Source organism: Ruditapes philippinarum, unplaced genomic scaffold (genome assembly GCF_026571515.1).
Source record: "Ruditapes philippinarum isolate M1 unplaced genomic scaffold, ASM2657151v2 ctg421_1_1_1_1, whole genome shotgun sequence".
NCBI classification, from domain to species: Eukaryota; Metazoa; Mollusca; class Bivalvia; order Venerida; family Veneridae; genus Ruditapes; species Ruditapes philippinarum.
Genome location: NW_026858341.1, coordinates 199,575 through 223,753, shown reverse-complemented (window position 1 = coordinate 223,753; position 24,179 = coordinate 199,575). Strand labels below are relative to the sequence as shown.

Genomic DNA, 24,179 nt, shown 5'->3' with positions numbered 1-24,179 from the left:
TAAGATATTCGCAGCATTAACTTTTACATAATTTTACAATAACCATGAAAACACTTATACGAGGGTTGTTCAAAAAGTAATAGGACTGCAGCTCTACTGTTCACATTTTTTCGTTTTCGCTTCTTCCCGGTAAATTTCATATGACGTCAACCTGATTCTAGACCGGCCAAACAAATTTGAATTTCATTTATTTTAATATGATGAATATAATTTCATGCAGCAATATTGTAATTATTAGTTTTCAGTCATGTCATAAAAGTATCATTAACCCTAAAGAAAGTAATAAAAAATGTAATATGCATAATCATTGTTATATTTTTTAGGATACTCAGGAAAATTCAGATCAGTTTCATCAAGATATTATTCTTTGTTTTTAAGTACAAAGTGCCCTATATATAATGCATGTAAAACAATTTTACTATCAGAGAAGCAAACAATTTAAATATTCAGCAGCTTCATTCAGCGGAGAAATTCTGTCAATTGTTTTTATTATGTTTATTTTCTTGAACAAATGATAATTTTTGTTTTCGTAAATAACCAACTTACGTTTAATAAAACTAACGGATCGGTTTGGTATCGTATTGAAACTTGTTGCCATATCATTTGATAGATATACAGTTGAAACGCTTGTTTGTGATATTGGAAATTTTAAGATGTTTCAGACACAACCAAACATATACAGCGGTCTTGTGATACTAGCATGCTTTGATACATGCAATCATTAAAAGAAAAACTTGGATATTACAATACCATATTAACAGACATTCAAGAAAAGAATTTCAAAAATTGTATCTCATGATAATGGAAAACAGGACAAAATACAACTTTATAAAATTGGATTGTAACAAAGAATCTTATGTAGAATGTTGGATTGCATATTACATTTGGCGGACTGTACCGTTTATTCTGATTACCATAGGAACCCTTGGAAATATACTAAACTTCTTGGTATTGTCCAGGAAAAGAATACGACAATACTCAACAAGCGTATATTTGCTCTACCTGTCAGGATCAGATATTGTGGTGTTGTGGTCAGGTACAGCAATAGATGCTAATGAAAGCATTAACGGAACACTTATAAAAAATACTTCAAGTTTTATGTGCAAATTGAGCAGGTTTATCACTTTGGCATCGGCCGGATTTTCTGCGTGGCTTCTAGTTTTGATGACATTTGAGCGAATATTTCTTTCTATGACACATAAGGTAGCATATCCGAAAATGACACCAAGATTTGCTTTTATTGCATCAACAGTGCTGCTTTTTATTATAGTTCTTTTCACTTGCCATTTGATATTCGGATTTTATTTTGATGAGGTGAACATTCCAACGGAAAAAAATGCATCACAGTTCGTCAAAGTAAAGCAATGCTTATTTATGTCGACAGATTATATGATATTCTATAACGAAATATGGAAACCATTGGTATTGTTATTTCTAAATGTTATTCCCGTAATTGCAATTACGTGTGGAAATATTATCATCGGGGTGCAAATTTTACAATACCGAAATATGCTTCGGCGTATATTTCCAGTTCCTACGACTGCCAGCAGAGCAAGGCAACGGAAAACACCTGCGAAAATGTTATTTTTAGTGAGCGGGATATTTTTAGTTACAACCCTGCCATATACTATTTACCTTGTTGTCAAGAACGAACTAAGGGACCTTGACGAACGTTCGATCGCCAGACATCAGTTGCTTACATCTGCGCTGTCGATGCTCCTGTATTCCAACTTCACTTTTAACTTTTTCCTTTATTTCGTCAGTGGAACATTATTTAAACTTGAATGGCAGATAATTATAAAAGAAATAATGGAAAAGCGCATTAACATGTTATGTTTTAAGAAACAACATAGAACGGATATTATCCGTCTTCAAAATTTGAGACAATGAAATGAAATTCGTACAACTCAGATATCCATTAGGGAAATACTGGTTTTAGTTTTAACTGATAAACATGGATGGAAAAGCTATATGTTAGTAACGATACACTTTCGCATGTCATTAGCAGATACATATTTTAAAAGACGTATGAAGCTAATCTGTATGATAAGAACCCAACTAGGCACAGAAATATGGTTTATTATTAAACGTTAACATTATAAATACAATGAATTATCCGTACATGACCACATAAAAGAACACTGTGTTTCGTATTATATATATATATATATATATATATATATATATATATATATATATATATATATATCAGTTTGATGATTATTCTAAGAATCCCAGGTTTGTTTCCTTTATTATTACAAGACCAGTTAAAATTATGGGTCACAAAACTGTGCCCGGACGAGTAAATAAATATAGGCGGATATGTTATTTGGATGTTATATATTTAATAAAAGTGTATCACTTTTTTATTAATTGTATTCTGTTTCAACAAAAGCCTGATATAAACTTTCAAGCAAATTTTCGTGTCATACATTATATCTGATTGAGACCAAAAAGTGCTCACTTTAAAACATTGCTTGCGAATCTTTTGCCGGTCCGAAGTTCTTTATTTACCTTATTGGTGACGTCTGAAAATTATTATTTGTCATTAAAATTAACATTTTACGATCACATTAGTGATGAAATTATCATGGATCCATTATTTCATTGACTGAAGTGGCCAAAATCAATTTTGTAGAAAATTGTTAATGATATTTTGGAACAATATATATTTTTAAAAGCAATTTAAAAAAGTGTAATGTTAAAAGTGTTTTTGGTGAATGAATTTAAATTTCTCTAACGTATTGCTAACTGTGAACAGTACCATTGACTTTAATAAATGAGTGGTATTTATATCAAAAACAATGTTCAGTTCAGGTTGTGAAACACCATCATGTTTCAATATTTATTGCCTTTATCAAGATGCATTTATATATGATATCTGATATACTGACGAAGACAGAAACATTTAAATTTGCTATATTTTCCATATATTACTCGAAATAAGTGAGTTAATCATTTCCCATCTGAGTACTGGCGCACATGCCTACATATTTTACCTAATTATCTTTACTTAATATTTCATACATTAGAAAATCATTATTTGAGCCGCGTCACGACAAAACCAACATAGTGCAGTCTGATCAGGATCCATGCTGTTCGCTTACCAACTCTATAACAAGTGGAGAAACTGACAGCGAACAGCACATAGATACCATATACGGCATTTGATGTTTGGCTTGGTTTGAGTGTGTATGTTTATGATTATATTAAATTAGATAAGATTTAGTGTGACTGTTTCATTACTCCAATTTAACAAATGTACATATATGTACTCTATCGGTTTTGATTTACCGGGATAATTTTAATACAGGTTTGTAATTTTTTTTAATAAAAAGATTTAAGAAGGATATTTGACACTTTGTATATGGAAATATTAATTTTCAATTAGCATACAAGAGGAGAATAATATTTCTTCTTCCGAAACAGTTCATTCTGTGAACGTTCAATATCAATGTGTATTAAAGAACTGAGGCATTCTATGTTACAATTCTTTAGGGATAAACATATGGAAACAAAATATTGTACTGTTAATTATGTATAAATAAATAAAAACCGATAGAGTACATATATGTACATTTGAAATATAACTTAGCGTTATACCAGAATATCATATTAAATTACTTTTAATATAGTCGTCTTTGTATGAATAACCTTTGTAAAATTAACTGTTACTATATGTATGTGTAACAATTTTAATCTTTATTTTTTTATTTTACTTGTTCTCAATTAAAAACAAATTTTTTTCCACAATAAAATATTTACATGGCATATTGATGACGAAAAGAAATTTCCAACTTCAGCTTTATAATCATCACTATCGTCCTTATCGTCATTATCATAACTTAGGTCATCACAAGAAGTGCTATCATTCACTTCAGTAAAACATACTTATTTAGAAGTTTTAGTGACAATCATCAATCATAAGAAAATAAAACAAATAACAAATGTAAAGACAAAGTAAAGAATTAAAGAAAAATAGAATCAACATATCTTTATTCAAAATTATGAGCAACATAAACATACTAATATCATTAGAATTTTATTTCTTAAAACAAATAATACTTATGTAAACGGTATTAGCTGTACAATTCACAATAATGTTCTCTTCTCTTTTCTTTGTTTTATCCCTCTCTGTTAACATTGTTTAATTTGATAAAGTAGAGCACAAGGATGTGATATGCAAAGGATATAAAACCCTTAAAAGTTTTTTTTCCTGGAACAACGTTACTGTTCCGGAAACAGATAATATCATGGACTTTCATTTTGGAAGAAATCTGGTAGCTTCTAAATTTTTATGTGTTATCAAACATATAAAGCGGTATAAATTGACAAACATATTGCATAATTGCAAATACTTCTAAGGTGAAGAAGAATTAGAAAAACAATCTACCTAACAAGAATATAAAGACGTATTTTGCATCATGTTTTGTTTATGTTTCATTTTGTCAGAATCATGTTTACACCGAAGAGAAATCTACTTTGCTGATGTAAAAGCATATGACGAGATCTGCTCTAGTATGATCACAAATCGATATTTTAATAACATAACATAACACAACATATATTTTATTCAACATGAACGTGTATATGTAAATACAATTAAGTAATATAGTCTTTATGAATCACAAAGAACACACAGGGCAAAAAAATTGAGACATGCAAATATAATCTTTATAACATAGCCGTTAACTTGCTGGAACCGGTGCTGTACGGTCATGCTCTGTTCTGTAGGTAGCTCACTTTCTTGTACTTTGATGTTGAAATTCCTGACAGTTTCAAAAGACTGATCCAAATTCAAAGCTAAGCAAATCAGTTTTACAAAAATCAATGTTAAAATGAGCTTAACTGATGTCCAAAAGACTTCAAAATAAACTCAAATTTCTTTCAAGAACCAACTGGTGCATTTCGGATGGTTACAAATGCAAAGAGTGATAAAGATTTTCAGAGGTCAATTTGCACACAAAAGAAATTATTATGAAAACAGCACGGAGTTGGCAAATTATCTGAAATCTTGCACACAAAATTAGTTTCCATTCATGTCATATAACCTCGGTGGAGTGCAGTTGATGAACGTTATCATCAGACAATGCGATTCCAACATATTTTCCCGACCGGTAAATTGTAAGTGGACTAGATGTTTATTATTTCTTTGGTTTTGCACATTATAAAACACAAATCCATATTGCCAACGGTCCTCTTTCATGTAGCTGGTACGTCTGAAGTCCTACTGCTAAGAATCTCAGTGAGTGGAATTCTGTCATCTTTTAAACGCATATCTTCTTCAACAACATTTCCTAATTCAACAGAAATTTTTTTTCAATACTTTGAAACAATTACAATCATGTTTATATGAAGGGATCGTTTTAAGTGTTTTTTGTGTACATCACAATTAATAATATATTTTGAAATAACCCTTTGATATTTAAAGAAATCAATTCTAAAAAATTTAGTTTATATGCCACTAAGCCGTATGTAAATGCTGCTTTTTTTACTTTTTTAAATTTTTTCTTATATTTTTTTTTGTAGATTTTTGTAGTTGAAAAAAAGAATGTTGCTTTATATGAATGTTTGCTCTTTCTTCATTTTGTCACAATACTTAAATCTTGGACATTACCCGGAAGATCTCGCCCAGCAGTCTTTAAACTTCAAATTGATTAGCCCCCACCCAATAATCCCGGGATTTTGTAGTTGTTGTTATTGTTGTTGTTGTTGTTTTTTGTTGTTTTTTGTTGTTTTTGTTTTTGTATTTTCTCAATCATTAACAATGACATAAATTAGTATTTTAAAGTTTACTTGTGTATATCAAATTTAATATGACGTTTCGAAAAACAATTATTTGATATATTTAAAGAAATAATTCAAGAATGTTGTTCTAGTTTGTAAAACCAAAGACAAGTAATAAAAGTAAAAGAAGCAGACAAATTATGATCCAGCGTTTTAATGTCAACAGTGAAACTGCAATTATGTCCGACATCGTCATTTTAATGAGGCATGCCTTAAAATATATTTCCTATTAATTATAATACTAAATGACGTTCATGTCTTTGTGGTTATACATGATTTCAATGTAAAAGCGGTAAATTAAAGGCTTACATATGGTGGAAAAGCTTTTTTTAGTAACTTAAATAAGTTAAATGTATACTGTACGAGTATATATGGAATAACAAGAAGAATGAAACAATTGCAACTTAATATCAATTTTTTATATATTATTGTGACTATTAAATCAAGACAAACTTAATGATCTCATCTTAAAACATGCTAAAATTGTGAAAATAATTGTGATTTTCATTTAAAAAAGTGTTTTATGGAATATATATCAAGGATGAATTTAACAAGTTTGTCTCGAAACGAGTTTAAAGTCATTAGTACCAAACCGTTTTACAAAATGTTCAAATATGAATTGTACATATTGAGAAAAACAACAAATGTTTGCAATAAATAATTACTGAATGTTCGTGTTTGTGCCGCTTCTTTATCAACTTTGTATCAACAAATTCATTATTCAGGTAACTAATGTAGTTTTGGTGCAGCAATCACGAAATACCCCGTAATAACTGTATCACTCACTTTTTTCTGCTAATTTCATTGCAATATGACATACTCCTACTAGTTTGGAAAGGCCTTGGGTATACATAATACCAAAATCGATGTATTGAACACTTCATTGTGCAGATAGACATAGAAGGAACACATTCTTTAGTCGCCTTCAATATGCTAGCCAGGTGGTTATTCTTAAGAATGAATTTAAAAACAGACATTTAGATGGGCATATTTTGTTAGGTTCATAGAAAAATGTTTCATTAGCCTTGCGAACTTATTCATTTCTTTTATTTTGATGTTCTAATATAATATGTATTGGTTCCTTTACTTCTTTTGACTTAACGTGGTGATAGTTTCGGCCACAAAATTGCGCAATCCTATGGTGTTTTGCACATTTCCTGAGTTATTTGCACATTTCTTCATTACTGGATAAACAAGGTGTAAATGTTGAAAAATTAATTTTACATATTTATCCTGCGAACCGGACAACATCCATGCAATAGATAAAACAGAATCCCTGAAGAACGCCAACAAGGTCAAATTGTAAACTGTTGCAAGTTCGGTTTGATTGAGCCTGTTCATGGACGGTACTGGAAAGTGCAAATTACCTTCCACGCCCCCTATCTTGACGTAATACCGTGCTTATGTCATTTTTATTTTTACAAAAGTAGCTTCTCTTTAAGGCGGTATGATTGTAATAAAAGAAGACCAGTCTCATTGTTAAAAAAACAGCGTTCCCAGACAAGATAGAAGGAATGTTTGCAATCCGCGCAAGAAATTTAGACAATGACACATGCGCTTGCTGGAGTCGTAGTCCTTCTCATGCATCCTTTATGTATCCGACACGTCTCTCTATACAAGAGATGCTGTCTAAATATATTTCACTTTAAACCAGAAAAATTTGTCAGTCCCGTTTTTCGATAATTTTTACGATCTGGTATTTTTAATAAAATAACCACGTTTCTTTTTTTTCAGGTTACTCAACAAACCAGGATAGCGCCTGGTCAGTCATGTTCGGGTGTGCAAGTTTGCCTATAAATTTACTGCTGCATTATTTAAAAAGTATGAACATACAAGGGGTTGAAACTAATGTTTCAGTCAATTCTGACAGGACATCTATTTTTGGATTCAGATGTCCCTGTCAGAAAGTAGAAGTACTTGATTTTTTTCCTTCGTCTGGTTAATTTACCAGTATATCTTTATATGTGACTTACTTCATACTATTCATGTATCTATTTCTACTTTATTCGGTCATTAGAGCATGGAGCATGTATGATCACAATAAAACTTCAAGTAGGTTTAAAATTATAAATAGTTATATCTTTATAAGAAATAATATGAACTAAAGTTACTCGACTTGAAGATTGATGTCCCTACTTTCCTACCTAGTAACAGTTTTGTAAAGATATCATATCATCATAAGCTGTCTAGTGCCTACAGATCATCCAAAAATTCAGCAAAAACGTTGATATCATTAATTGTCCGTTTCTTACAATATTTAGGGGTTGTTGCAAAATACGAGTTAAATTCATGATTTAAATATGATTAACGTGATGTAGTTTACATGTATATAGGATTATAACTGAAAAGGTTATTGTATGAGTTATTTAAGAATACAAGTTAATGCACTTTCCTTTTATTTCCATACACTACCTCTATCTTTTTTGGTCCTATGAAACGAATTGATAACGGAAGACTGACTGAAGGGTATAAATGTCAATATTCAGTGAAAAAGTAAATTTACAAAATTAAACTGAAGGTATCCCAAAATCAAGCAGAATTGTTGTGATTATTTTTATTATTTTCATTTAAACAGTTATTGAATCCAAAATAGTCTAAAACGCTGGTTTTATCAAAAACAGTCCGTATCTTTCCAATACAGTGAAATAGATCTTCAACAATCATTGCAATTATACGAAAAAAAATTAGAACTGATCATAAACATAAGTAATGGAAGTACATTATACTAACCGGAGTCGTTTTCTATGCTGAGGCCATCAAATTCTCTTCTGTTATTCCAAACCTGTGTATTTGCTGTGAAAAACAAACAAATTATTATAACTATTAAGATAAAATCAAATATAACAATAGCAACTAAGCAGCAGCAACAGCAGTAGCAACAATAACTATATTATGATTATGAAAGTACTCATAATAGTAATCAAAGTAAACGTTATGTTGCTGCTTTGTCCTATACACAATTGGATCTTTCCATTATTTACAGTTTTATGCAAATTAGCTGAATGGTTATCAAATTACAAACATTGAATTTGAAACTTTCTGGTTAAGCAGGTAGTTTAGATCAAATGTACTGTGCTATAAGTGTTTATAAAGGACAAACATAGAATACGTTATAAATTTATTTTCCATGCCTCTATTAGTAATTGAATTATTAAACTGATCCAGTCGTCAGTAGTCTGATTATTCCATAAAAATCTCAAATCAAATATCTAGTTAAACCCTTTGTAAATCATATTTATTTACTATGTATATATAATGTGTATATTATTCCCAGATGAGAGCCAAACTTGCAAACAAGTTTTGCATTGTTGCTTGTATTGATATATTTTTTAAAAGCATGGAAAATGGTCGATGTTTAGAGAAACAAGAAAGATTAACACATACCTTCTGGCAATGTTCTACTCCAAATATGGGAAGACCTATTGGTTTGTCGTCTAATAACTGGAATAAAAACTTGTATTATGATCATCACACCATGCCTTTTGTTGAGCACTTTTTAATCAAGACCAATTTAGCCTTAAGACTCTATGGCTTTTATTTTTCAAAAAATTTTTTATTCTTGGTGTACAGAAGGTTTTTCATTGGCAATATACCTCGTCCATCTTTTGCTTCTTCCTGTTGTGAATGGGTAAATTTACAGTGATCTAGTAATTTGTATGGAAGTAAAAGTACCATTTTCTTCACATTTTGCTACCTTTATTACATATTAGCTTTACATTTAACTAACAAACAAACAAACAATCAGTCATGTTTTCTAAATACATTACCATATCATTATTAAACGTATGTTTGCCCTTCTATCTGAAGGAATATTTTATTAATCTCTAAGACTAATTGTGCCTTTTGTATTGTCATAATTATTACATGTCGATATTACTTTTAGGGAAGAAGTTTCAAGTTATTGTTAGTCCCTGAAATGCCATGGAGCTTATATGACAATTGTTATATGTAAACAGAAGTTTTTTAAAAAAAAAAAAACATTAGAAAAATCCATAAAGTGTATCTCTAAATAGTGTTGTTAAAACGTAAAAAGCTAGATTTTTAGACAAGAAAATATCCACAATCCCCCTTTTTTGCATATCGAATATCAAATATAATCACATGTTATTAAATATAATCATATGAAAAATTACCGTGGTGTTCATGTTTCTAGTTAATTAGACGTCATTCTTTTTTAAGAAACTCCGCAAATTGTTTGTTTAAACGATATCTATCTCAGGTAAGTCCTTTTCAAACAAAAATCGCAAGGCTTTGAATTACATGCGAACTATTTACTTATAATAGGTTAGCATTAGAGTTTAATCTGATAATTTGTTATGACGTACATAATTTCTAGAAAGTTACATTAATTAAATACTTGTCCAGTATTAAATAGTAAATTGCACCCTAAATTACATTTTTTGGGCAATGAAATGGAGTTAACGGGCGACATCAAATTTAAAGCAGTGATATAATTCTGTAAGATTAGGAAAAACGTCTGAATTATGAATTTGTTATTGCATGTATTGCAGTTCTTTCATTTCGCTGTTAAACAAATGTATTCTAAGACAGTCTTTGAAATTAGATAAAATTCTTTGTACATCAACACAAAGAGCACTGATAATGATATGATGTTAAAGTCTGGAAACAGTGGGGGATAAGTCCCCTTTTCAGCAATGAAAATAAATTATTAAAGTGAAAATTTCAGACTCGGTTTTATTGATTCTGTTGATTCTGTTCATTAGAGATGATGGAAATTCCGACATCTCTAGCGCAGCCTAGTAACAGCTTAAATAGTATTCAATTTTCAACACAATAAAGTATTGGAATACTCTTTTTTTTCGATATTTAAAAAAAGTAAATAAAGTGCCCAAATTTACGACATTATTTTTTTATTATATCATTTTGCAACTTGCTTACTGTAAAAATATGTTTCAGTTCCGCTCTTTCATAAGATTTGAAAGCGTGACAATCGTATGATATAACAATATATGGTAAACAATAACAAAGAGCATTTGTGTGTAATGATATATATTCTAGTTTCGCATGCGCTGACCCAAAACTGAAAATATCTAATGTTTGTTCATCTATTTTTTATAAATAATCATAAAACGTACACCCCGTACCTCATTTTCTCAATTTCTTACAATTGTTACAAACGTTAACTTATTTTGAGATAATTATATGAAGGGAAATACAACTAGAAAATATAGTTCTCGGGGTAAAAAAACACTAATAGAGAAGAAACCAGCTTTCAAATAACCTTTTGAAAATAGGACTAAAACAAAGAACAATATCACATTTCCTTGACAAAAATTCCGTGCCTAAAGTAGTTAACAAAAGATTGAAGACATTGTGAAATGATTACATCTATTTGTGACACGCACACTGGGAAGAAAGGTAAGTATGACTTTTGTCTCTTTGTTCCTGATCTATCGATCTATCACTGAGATAAAGGCCATTCATACAGATGTAAAAATTAGTAGTTTCACAGCACAAAGAAAATGTTTTGTTTGTTTTTAAATCTGGTACAGTAACAGTTGTTATTGTTTTTTACCAATAAAAAAGCAAGGTTTGTTTGTTTGTTTGTTTCATTTTACGCCTTTTTCCAACAGTATTTCAGTCATATAGGCGGGTAGTTTCCTAACCATCATTCCTGGAGAGTTACACCAGTACAAGACTACCTTCCTCCGCGCTAAACTACCAAAGCATCTCCCGGGGATCGAACCCACGCCAGAGAGGTAACTAGATTAAAAGTCATCTACTCTAACCCCTTGACCACGGAGGCGGTAAATAGCAAGTAATAGCAAGGTAATTTAACGCTTCTCTAGATTTATGTTCCATTCTTGATAATAAAGAAAGCTTTTAAAATTTGGAAACTATAGTCAAGCAAACTACATGTAATAAAATGATTTGACATTGTCCATGTCAATGATTATCTTGATCTTGAAAAAACATGGGTTATAACAAAATATGGAGAAGAAGAAATAAAACAAAATAAGCAATGCGCTTATGGATTGGAAATATTTATGCACTTATTTATCTTATCACGAGAATTTCTAAAGCTTGATTTGTTTTGTTTTGTTCTTAGTAAACTTATGGTAACATAGTTTACCCATGCAACCATTGCAGACCAAGATCAGCCGACACACGTTCTTGCAGTATTGACCATGATCTGCATTTTTCGCTTTTTAATCAGTAGTTATGACAATTTCCCTTAAAGCGATGAATGGTTTTGTCCAGAATGACTGGTGGTCAAGTCCATTTGAGATATTTAGCATATTTATCGTTGTAGGGTTCATTTTATTCCTTATTTGAAGGCGTAGGGTCTTTAAATGGAATTTAAATCAACGATTTATTGCTTACCTAATACAACGCCAATTGAAACGGAGGTTGCAATTACTGAAAAGATAATGACAGTTGTCCATAAAGTAATTTCTTGATAATCGGGATCTTGTGGTTGTTGTTGTGGTAGATGTAGTGAAGTTGTGTACATTGGCGTACCTAGAATAAAAAAGTGTGTAACTGATGACTTACAAATCAAGTTATTTCAGTCAGCAATAAAGCACTGGCCATATCAATGAGGTGCGTTTTGTTTAGGTCATATGGCGCCGGAACAAGACAAATGATTTTGGCTTACCGGGGATGTTACAAACTTGGTCAAAACTCTCTCACCTGCTATAGCTAAGAGATGCATAGACAACAGTAATTCGATTCCATTTAGGCGCCTCTTACTATCACGCTGGGGAAAACGGTGGCTGAAATTCTGATGTCTCAATCCATTAAGGAAACCCATTGACCACAAGGGGACATGGAGTATGTAATATGTGCCGAAATATGTGCAAGACACTCTTAATTTAAATATATATGGAAGTAATTTAGCCACATATAAATTTAACACATTACATGGTACATCAATAAACATGTCTCAAACTATTTGATCTACCTTTTTTATATTAAATCAAAAGACAAAGAAAAAAACACGACTGACCCATCTTTAGAGTCAGCTTATAATTTATCATACATTTTGTATAAGAATTAACATTCCAGAAAACAAGTTAGAAATTGAAGACTTTCCTTAGTATTACCTGTATCGCAAACAACAGATGTTGTGAAATATTTATGACAGTATCTCCCTTGCACTGAGTATATAATCTGAAATAAAGAAAATTTAATAAGTACAAAGAATTCAAAGTATTTTTGTACAATTCATCATTTTGCATAAAGAATTAATATATTAAAATCATTTATATCAAGACTAGTATGCGTTCTTCAAAAGTACTTGTTGTCTTTACATGACAAAATTTGGTTTTCTTAGTAATTGCGTAGATATTGGAATACCATCACAATAACATAACGTTCTGGTTTTTCAACACATCTGTTATCAGAGTTCGAGTATGGACGACTTACATACTGCACACACAAGGATAAACATTTGAGCTGAAAATATAATAATTGAAAGCACGAATGGATTCACGCAAGGCCCGTTTAGCCCGAAAATTGCTCTGAGTTTTATTTCTCACCCTAGTATTTTGTATAGAAGACGAATTACCAGCGTGTTTATATTTTGCTACCTTTATGATAAAACATTTAACATGTATCACTACTTCTCTCACGTGATAAGCATCTAACAATTTAAATTCATTGCTTAAACCATATAAAACACATGTTTTCATTTCTTTCCAAGGAAGAAAAACTGTGACAAAACATTGTGAAATTCGGGTAACGGTTACAAATTAATCTGTGTTAAAGTGCTACCAAAAATCGGGAAAAGAGGTGATCTCTCAGAAGCATTAAAAACAACAACATTACATGATAAGTGGTAATGGTAATTGCAGCCTCAGTTTGATTGAACTTGTAAAAGAAGAACGTAATCCGTAAGACATTACAATAAAATCCTATGAATACAAAGGTTACTTACATGTACCTGGCCTTGACCACTCTCGGAACAATTCAAATAAAATTCAAGCTCCGTTTCTGTCTGCAAATTAAAATTTTAAAATGTGTATCAGAGAAAAATTATGCTGCTCAATAAAATAGTTTGTTTATATGTTGCAAGATTACGCCCCATTAAGGGCGTCTCTAGAAGCAAGAAAAAATGAAAAAGTTTTTCATTCTGTATAAAATTTGTTTAATAGTAATTTAATTATTATCTTACAAATACTGATACTGCTGCAGTGATAAATGCAGCTTTGCGGGGAAAATCCATTTTACTACCATTATATGACTTCACGCCATTACATTTAAGGTAGAAATGGTAATTCTAAGAATCAGGATTTACTGTTTTATGATAAATATCAACTGCAAGGTTATCTCGATACTTTGCTTAATATTTGGTTCTCGTGTATTTTGCAAGACAGAATCGCACTCAGGTTAACCAGGCTTCAGGTTTCATATGTAATCCAAGTCTAGCAAGCTCCACAGTTTCCTCCACAGAAATACCAAAACTAAAAAGGAACTCTTACAAACACCCGTGTTTATACTTACTTAGTCCTGGTACAAAACCTACAATAATCGTTTGCAGGAATTGCAGGCAAGCTGTAAATTTCGGCAAAGGTACAGCCAAATTATCAAAACCTTATACATGTATATCCTTTACTCCAAATAAATAGGATCCAAATCAGACTGCATACATGTTATTAGATATATCTTATGCTTAATTCAAAGTTGTTAGGTCCCAGTAAATACAGTCGTTTGTTTGTATAACTCATGGTTAATAGTTAAAAACACATTATATACGGCAAAAAGTATAAACATCAAATAATAACACTACAACATTGCTGTCTTTGATTAAAAGTTTGACGTTACAAACGTGTACTGTTATAATTATACTTGGTTTTGGTAAAAGAAGTAACTTACGGTTCTATATATTTCTATCCCAATATTCTCACATTGTGTAGAGTTAAACATCACTTGTTCAATATTGACGCCTTTCGTGTGGTATATTTTATTTATACCCCCACACGCAGTGTTTCTATGTTTCAAATTTACTAAATTCTCGTTGCATACATCATATCCACAGTTCTTTGTTACATCTGCAACAATATCAAATTTAAATAGGTTTTAATACGCTTTGATACTTTATGAGTGAGACTAAAAAAAGGATTGGAGAACCACACTAAATACCGTATTCCGGTGTATATCGGACAAGGCGATTGAATCATAAAATGCTAAAATCTTGCCCTTTTGGAACCAAGGAAGGGCACCTGAGGTCCTCCTCCACCAGTAAAGGTGTAACGTCGCGATATGACCTATACTGTGTCGGTGTGACGTAAAACCGAAACAAACAGTATTTCCGAACAAATTAGTGATAATCGGATTCAACAATATTTCGTTACAGAAGATACAATTGTTAACTAAGAAGAAGAAACCAACAATTTTTTTTGTTGCTCGGATCCGACAATTGTGCAAATATGATACAAATGAAATCAAATTTTTTACCTGTAGATGATAGGTAAAATTCGCTATAATAATAATTCTTCTGTTTGTTTAGTTGATGTGTTACAATTGCGTGTGTGTAGAGACTTTTCTTCGGATGTTCTGTTCCAAACCAACAAAACTGTAAACAGAATAAACAAGGAACTTCTTACTACGTATATTTTACTTTAATCTAAAAGAGAAATAGCATAATTGTCTTCTTAAAATCTTATGTTGTTATATGAATTATCCAATTTAAGCAATCAAGCACAATAACAAAATATTTGAAAAGAGTTCTTTGTACAATCAAGCACATTTTGTATCTGTTCAAAATATCACATTGAATATGACTTTTACATATTTATCAGACAATATTATATAAGTGATCTAGTTTGATCTTGAAAAGGTACGTATTATCTGAAGTCATTACACGATTGAAAAAAATAAAGACATTAGTTTTTTGTGATTAAAAGCTTTGGTGACAATAAATGCCCATTATGCCCAAGAAATGTTTTTTTTTAATTTATATTCCTAAAAAGTTTTTTTTTCTTTCGTGTTCTTTTTAACTTTCCAGGCCAATCACCTGTATCTCTATTTTTCTCGGAGTAAGTATCAGTTACAGTGATTAAGTAAATTGCATGGAAGTCAAACTTTTTTTTAATTTTGCTACTTTTATGATAAATAATTTCACTTTCAGCACTACTTTTGTACCTGTTATAAGCATCTCACATGCTCTAAAACCATAATTAGAACATTTTAAAACTCCTGTTTCACCTTTCTAAATAAGGAACAATTATTCGTTTCCGAGACATAATGTGCCTTTAAAGCAAGCATTTCAAAACATTTCAAATAGGAAATGCTAATTTTATTTTATAATTACATGTATTATTTTTTTATTTTACAATATACATGTACTTGTAAAACAGATTTAACGCTAAACTAAGTATTGTTTCCATTTGAATTTAAATTAAAATCTTATTTGTGCTTATGCCTCAAATTGAACAGTTATGAATCCTGAATATAGTTCACGAATACTTATTATAAAGAAAGTATGTATAACATGACATGACTGTATAGTTTAGTTTATATATTGTATATTTTGTAACCATTTACATAAGGTTTGTGAAATAGTGATTGCGGAGAGAGTTTTCAAAACAGCTTTTTAAACTTCCTACTCAATCCGTAAAATTGACTGTATATACTTTATTACGTAAATGAAAAGATTACAAACAAAATATTGTTTAAACTAATTTTAATATTTTTTCCCTGATTTGAGGAAGTTATATCCCAGTTTTGGTTAGTGATAACATTTTTTTAACATATACATCTTTGTCTATACATTGCATGAAAACCAACTTCTTATGATACACAACTTACCAATTCTGCTTTATAATAGCTTTGTTGAACCAGTATTTGGTAACATTTTATAGCCACTGTGTCCATATTTCTCAACTGTTTAACTTCGTAACAAAGCTTCGCTTCGTGTTCTTGAAAAAAGAGGGAAAACATAATTGAGCCGCGTCATGACAAATCAACATAATGCGTTTGCGACCAGCATGGGTCCAGACCAGCCTGCGCATTCGCGCATTCTGATCAGGATCCATGCTTTTCGCTTACAAACCGTATAACAAGTAGAGAAACTGATAGCGAACAGCATGGATCCTGATCAGACTGCGCGGATGCGCAGGCTGGTCTTGATCCATGCTAGTCGCAAACCCATTATGTTGGTTTTGTCATGACGCGGCTCAAATTTATTATGGTCAAGTAAGACAATGAATGCTAAACCATTACAAACGTTTTAGAAATACATAAAGTGCACCCGTACTTGTTTAAAGGGTAATAACAATGAAAAGCATATTATTCATTTAAAGATTATAAAACTAGTTACAAAGATTTTGACAGGTAATATGACACATTCCTAATGGTTATTTGGAAATATATTACAAACAACCGTTTTATACGGCCATATAACCTGTCAAAATATATAACGTATTTATAATAAAGAAAAATTTTCTTTTTTGAGGAAAAAAATAAGATTTCTTCAAGGCCCATTATAGTGCTTTATATTTGTAACGTCTTTTTCATTAGATAATCGTGACGTTTCTATAACCCTTTTTTCTAACTGCAGTTGATTTAAGAAGATTTTTCATTTTTGCATCTAATAAAGGACTTTTGCAGTATTTTGGATTCGTTATACAAATATGTATAAAGATTATTGACAGATTATAATTTATGACCTTAGATAAACGTTAATTTGCAATATAAACAACCATTTGATTTTATATAGGGTCATATAGCCTCTCAGAATTCTTTAAAACTAATAGTATCAGCGTTTGTAGATTGATATATAGAGGATATTGAATGAGTGTAAGTTCAAAACTGAATGTATTGCACGAGTTGAAAAAAAAAATTATGCGAGCCTCTGGCGAGCATAATATTGTTTTATTCAACGAATTCAATAAATTTAGTAATGAACTTACACGAATTTAATATTCTATTTATCACATATCCAAAATTAAGACCGTTAAAAGTGAAATAAGAGTCATTTTTCTTTGACGCTTCGTACGCTAACATTCAGCGCGTCTTTACACTATGTTTGTATATAGGGTTAACGCACGTTTTTCCGTGTTATAACGTCTGCAGAGTCCCGAGGAACGGTTGGTGCCCGAGCCCGGTAGGGCGAGGGCTCCAACAGTTCCGAGGGACTCTGCAGACTTTATAACACGAAATAAACGTGCGTTGACGCTATTATAGCATAAAATTTTCAAACAGATTCGTGATGTATAGTTTATACAAAACACAATTACATTAAAGTCTTGTGCTTGGACGGTATTTATCCAATTCTATGTTTTACGTATGCGTTTCATTTTTCCGGGGCCAACAACTTGGAAAATTCTCGGAACCGAACGAAATTTTGAATTTTAATTGATTTAACAAAGCTTGGCCTTTGGAGATTTATTATCTCAAGAAAAAAACGTTACATTACTCTACCCTCTACCCAAGACAAAACATGACCCTCAGAAACTCTTAGAATGATTTCAGATTGACGGTAGTAAAAAGATCAGTGACATCAGAATCGGTTTTTTTTTTTCAAGCAAACAAGTTTATAAAAAAATCAGGCACTAAGCATTATTCTCTCAAAGAAATATAAAGAGCATTTATCAACATTAACATAAATAAAAATCATTTTCTCATATTAATTTTGTGTTATCTAGTTTTGTAAGTTAATCGGAGTGTTAAACTGAATGACAGGTAGATTCTACTGTACTTGTTTACATTGACAACTGTCCGTTTCTTAGAAAGGGCGACAACCATGATTATAGCATAAAATCGGCTATTTTTTCCTCTTTTGCCCATGTTATAACGAGACCAAAACCATGTGTTAACATAGTCACGCGCTCTTGTTATAGCCCGGTTTCACCCATGCGCAATACATACAGGGCCCAGTAAACAAACAAACAAAAAATGACGAATTGGCCTGTTTGCCAAAGAGTCATGCGCTCTTGTTATATTGAAATTTATTGATTCGAGGGCCTCAGTCGCATATTCCAGCAACTATGCCGGAAAAACGGCGTATAGACATCGGTGCTAATCATGGTTGTCGCCCTTTCTAAGAAACGTACAGTTGTCAATGTAAACAAGTACAGTAGAATCTACCTGTCATTCAGTTTAACACTCCGATTAACTTACAAAACTAGATAACACAAAATTAATATGAGAAAATGGTTTTTATTTATGTTAATGTTGATAAATGCTCTTTATATTTCTTTGAGAGAATAATGCTTAGTGCCTGATTTTTTTATAAACTTGTTTGCTTGAAAAAAAAAACCGATTCTGATGTCACTGATCTTTTTTCTACCGTCAATCTGAAATCATTCTAAGAATTTCTGAGGGTCATGTTTTGTCTTGGGTAGAGGGTAGAGTAATGTAACGTTTTTTTCTTGAGATAATAAATCTCCAAAGGCCAAGCTTTGTTAAATCAATTAAAATTCAAAATTTCGTTCGGTTCCGAGAATTTTCCAAGTTGTTGGCCCCGGAAAAATGAAACGCATACGTAAAACATAGAATTGGATAAATACCGTCCAAGCACAAGACTTTAATGTAATTGTGTTTTGTATAAACTATACATCACGAATCTGTTTGAAAATTTTATGCTATAATAGCGTCAACGCACGTTTATTTCGTGTTATAAAGTCTGCAGAGTCCCTCGGAACTGTTGGAGCCCTCGCCCGGCACCAACCGTTCCTCGGGACTCTGCAGACGTTATAACACGGAAAAACGTGCGTTAACCCTATATTAGCACCGATGTCTATACGCCGTTTTTCCGGCATAGTTACTGGAATATGCGACTGAGGCCCTCGAATCAATAAATTTCAATATAACAAGAGCGCATGACTCTTTGGCAAACAGGCCAATTCGTCATTTTTTGTTTGTTTGTTTACTGGGCCATGTATGTATTGCGCATAGGTGAAACCGGGCTATAACAAGAGCGCGTGACTATGTTAACACATGGTTTTGGTCTCGTTATAACATGGGCAAAAGAGGAAAAAATAGCCGATTTTATGCTATAATAACGCTAATGACGTCACGTCAAAATATATGCACGGCCGTGCAATACCATATTTACGGAACGGATGTGTGACAAATAGAGGATATTGAATAATGAGTGTAAGTTTAAAACTGAATTTATTGAACGAGTGTAATAAAATTATATTATGCAAGCCTCTGGTGAGCTAAATATTATTTTATTCAACAAGTTCAATAAATTTAGTATTAAGCTTTCACGAATTTAATATTCTATTTATCACATACCAAAACTAAAGTGCTTTAGAAGTGAAAAAGAACCATTTTTTATTGATGCGCCTGTAGTATAACGCTAACATTTAACGCGTCTTAATGCTATGATTATATAACGAAAATGACGTCATGTCAAAATATATGCCCGGCCGTGCAATACCATTTTTACGGAGTCGTAAATGCTGCATGGCTATGTGATAAAGCACATTATCATTATACATGGTCATATATACTGTAAACTTTCTATATTTCGGAGTAATATTACCAAGAATACTAGTTAGTATTTGATTTTTGTAAGAATATATAAATTAACACAAAAAATGGCAGCTGTTTAACGTTGCTTATTATAGAAGAACTTTCAAGCTTTACTACATCTTTTTATGCATAAAAAGTATTGTTGTAATAGAAGAATTTTTTGAAAATGAAGCTTTTGCATTATTGTTTTACTGACATTTCACTGGATAGAGATATAACTATTGGCTATACAAAACCGTGAATTTGTACTCAAATAGCTTCATATAATAAGGCTTATATTGGAAACACGCCCTCTAACCTTTTGTAGCATTTGTTGTCCAGTGTATCCTCAAACTTCCGTTACTGAGACATATATCCAATGGCATATAATCTTGAAATGGCTCTTCAAATGAGGTGACTGTGAATGAGAAGATAGTATTAGAAAACTAGTTATATTTTGTATTATCAAAAATATGGACTTTAATTGTGATTTGAAATGGAGAGTATAAAGAAATATACAAATAAATAAATCAGTATTCACATTTTTCAGTATTTCCAAAAGCATTAAATTGCAACAGAAATTAGGGGCTGCAAAGAAACTTGAATAAAAGTTTTACAGAAAAACGAAAACTAAATCCTCAACGACTCATCATTATCAAAATGCGCATCATCGGCCATTATGACTTTTATCATCTTAATCATCATCATCGTCATCAATATTATCATTATCTTCATCAATTCATTTCATTAAATTAATTATTATCATCATTTACATCATCATTTACATCATCACCATCACCTCCAACATCATCATTGTATCATCATCATTATCTTTATCATCATCAAACTCAACACCATCAATATAATCATCATTTACATCGTCGTCGTCATCATTATCATCATCATCATCATCAACAAAAACAACATCAAAATCAGCATCATCATCAAAATCATCGACATCAACAAAACCAATACTACCATCATTATAGTTATCAAACATCACTATGATGTAAACCACTGTCACAAGCATACTCATCATCATATTCATCCCCATCGAATTCGCCATCATCATTTTCAACATAATTATCATCAAAACTATTAACAATTCATGGCCAAGAATCTGTAGAGGGAAATGCTATTTAAGGTAAGGAAATGCAAACAAAAAAGTTGTAAAATATATATTTCTTTCTTTAGTACCATTTAGGCTAAACATTGCTTTTCCTGTAGATATCTATATAATAGCCAACAAAAATTTCAGCTTACCATTTGCATTATGCACATTCATTTTAGTTCGAATTAATTCACTTCCAACCATTGTCTGAAAAAAATACAACGAGAAGACAAATAAATTAACTTAACTATATTTTAACCCCTCTTCTTAAAAAGACGTAAATATGAGTTATAGATGTCTAAATAGTGAAAAATCAATCATTAATAGCTCATAACATGTAAATCATTACTTAAATCTTGAATCTTTTTACTTTTCTTAAAATTCTTAGTACATTTTAATCAGGTTTGATTTCATTGAAATAATTTGGCTCATCTTGAGGCATGCAGCTTTAAAGTTTAAAGGAACTCCACTGAGGTTAATAAGCCTAAAACATAACATTTTAAGTTTTCACATAGATAAACATGAGCACTTTAAACAGAAATATAGATAAAATATAACAAAGAAATATACAATAAATACATTGAAAATCATATGTTTATGCTATTCTCAGTCCGATTTGAGTGAAAAGCGTTTAAAGGCTTTTCAATTTTGGGTCATTTTTCACTATTATAATAATTATTCCCCCCCAAAAAAAAACGGAGCGAGCTAATGATCTGAAAATTTACACATAAGTTATAAGTATCTATATCTATATCAAATGGAGTAATAATCTCAAAAAATTATTTCCAGCCCCGTCATGTCAAAAAACTTCAGTGGAGTCCCTATAAATAAATTCACTAAGTTCAGCGTAAGAAAACAAAAACAAAATGAAATACATGTACTCACTGTGGCATCGCAGTGGGGTGAATCTTCTTTCAAACAACTTATCCCACTATAGATAACAGCTAATAAAAGATTCAAACATCTAATTCGATTCAAGAACGGTCCCATTTTAATCCTAGGCGTAATCCACGAGCTTAGTTACTCTTTCTTTTATTTCTCTTATTTTCATTTATTAATATTAGGAATGCCATTGCATCATTTAATTATTTCTAACATTCTTTATACGATAAGTCATTTACTTCATCTCAACTAACCTACAATTTTCATTTAATAAAAATACCACAAGATTAAAATCTAAAAATCCAATATTTCCAATTCTCTGAAAAAAATATACATGTATACAAATTCTTTAATGCGTCCGTGCATATAAATATAACTCTTTTGTCCTTTTTTTTAATAGATCCAGGAAGTAATTCTGGGGTTTTTTTAAAGCCCGCTACGTATAATACGTAGAACACTCAGATATTTAATAATATCTTATATAGTTATATTAAGAATAGTCAGTATTTACATTAAAAATTAAAATTCCAACGCCAAGTATAACCCAAATAAAAATGGCCCCATTTTGTTTGCCTAACTTCACAAATACAACTCGCTTAAAACCTGTGAAATACTTCATGCCCGTAAAAAAACGATGAAAATCACTAATCTTTAGAAACGCAATAAAAAAGAAAAGACACAGTATACTCGTCCTTCGCGCGTATCTCACGTGTACATCTTTAAAACTACGTATAGCACCCAGATATAGTCCTAAGATACGTCGTAAAAATAAATAAGAATACTTGATTTTGTCACATCTTAATACAAGATGGTATTTTTGTCCCCTCCAAAAAAACCCTATTAATTTCAACCTTCTATAAATGAAAATTGATCTTTAATAGATCTATACAATACGGATACCATCTGCATGAAAGGATACAATTTTATAATTGTCATACGCTCATATCATTTTAAGTCAGATTTTTTTTTTCAGTGTAGAGTAGTCTTTTATACATCATTATTAGAGCGTGGCAATGTACCGTTCATTCATAAACATGTTTTGCTCCATTATGACAAAGATATAAAATGTAATGAATTTGACCCCAACTTTAATGAATGGTTGATAATAATTGCTTATTCTCCCCCACCCCCACTTGAAAACAAGAATATGCTATTCATTGACGAAATGTTCTATTTAATACTGGCTTAAACCAAACAAAGTGATCATGTGATACTATATTCTCATCTCTATCTAAAAATTTTAATTCAAGATCTAGAATAAAAACAATCTATTTTAGATCTATATCTGATAAGAGGTTAATAGCAAGAAATTTTAAATGAAGCCACATAATTTTTCTTCTTTAGAAATTTGCAAATATGTGCGTTATAAATTTTTCAATAATGGATTAAGAGCATGTTTGAATAATTATCACCTGAAGAAGTAGTGCTTGATGCGAAATGATTCGTCATAAAAGTAGTGGTATTTTGATTTTCATACTAAATCACTTTTTACTGCTACACATGCAGTACTAAATTTCAAAATGTAAAAGAATCAAAATATTGTTCATCTACATGGTCAATTAGTAACTTTCAGGAAACTGTGACAGGACACTAAAAATAATACTTTTTTTAAGGTAATGTTATATCATTTTTGTGACTAAATGTGTCTTTTATAACTAATTAATATGTTCATGTATGTCCAGTTCTTAACCGTTTCTCAACGGTAGCTTTGTTATATAAATATATTATTACTAAGATTAAGAACTTATTGTATGTCATTGAATGCATGCATTATTATGTAATTTGCATTTTATAAGGCTTAGACAAAGTCTCACAAAGATACCAGTAATATATGCTGATTATTGCCATAATGAATTATATAATGCGTCCCGGGTGTGTTTTTTCTAATTTGTGGTGAATTATCTTTAAGTATATTTATCTTTTTCAGTTCCAGATAAAATAATTTTATTTATAGAAAGGGATAGTGTTTCAT

The 24,179-nt window shown here is 31.0% G+C and overlaps 2 protein-coding genes across 2 annotated transcripts; both read right to left on the bottom strand.

Moving 5' to 3' along the window:
- Positions 1 to 3,979: 3,979 nt before the first annotated feature.
- Positions 3,980 to 14,798, bottom strand: LOC132752888 (uncharacterized). The gene is made up of 7 exons (XM_060743287.1): positions 14,626 to 14,798; positions 13,688 to 13,747; positions 12,855 to 12,921; positions 12,133 to 12,270; positions 9,172 to 9,228; positions 8,518 to 8,580; positions 3,980 to 5,297 (listed from the first exon to the last, which is right to left on the bottom strand). The coding sequence occupies exons 1-7, from the start codon at positions 14,674 to 14,676 to the stop codon at positions 5,203 to 5,205; spliced, it is 531 nt and encodes a 176-aa protein (XP_060599270.1). The 5' UTR covers positions 14,677 to 14,798; the 3' UTR covers positions 3,980 to 5,202.
- Positions 14,799 to 15,118: 320 nt separating this feature from the next.
- LOC132752899 (uncharacterized) lies at positions 15,119 to 23,083 on the bottom strand. The gene is made up of 5 exons (XM_060743305.1): positions 22,211 to 23,083; positions 21,478 to 21,532; positions 20,534 to 20,632; positions 16,561 to 16,670; positions 15,119 to 15,325 (listed from the first exon to the last, which is right to left on the bottom strand). Exons 1-5 carry the CDS (start codon positions 22,313 to 22,315, stop codon positions 15,119 to 15,121), a joined length of 576 nt encoding a protein of 191 aa, XP_060599288.1. The 5' UTR covers positions 22,316 to 23,083.
- Positions 23,084 to 24,179: the final 1,096 nt, after the last annotated feature.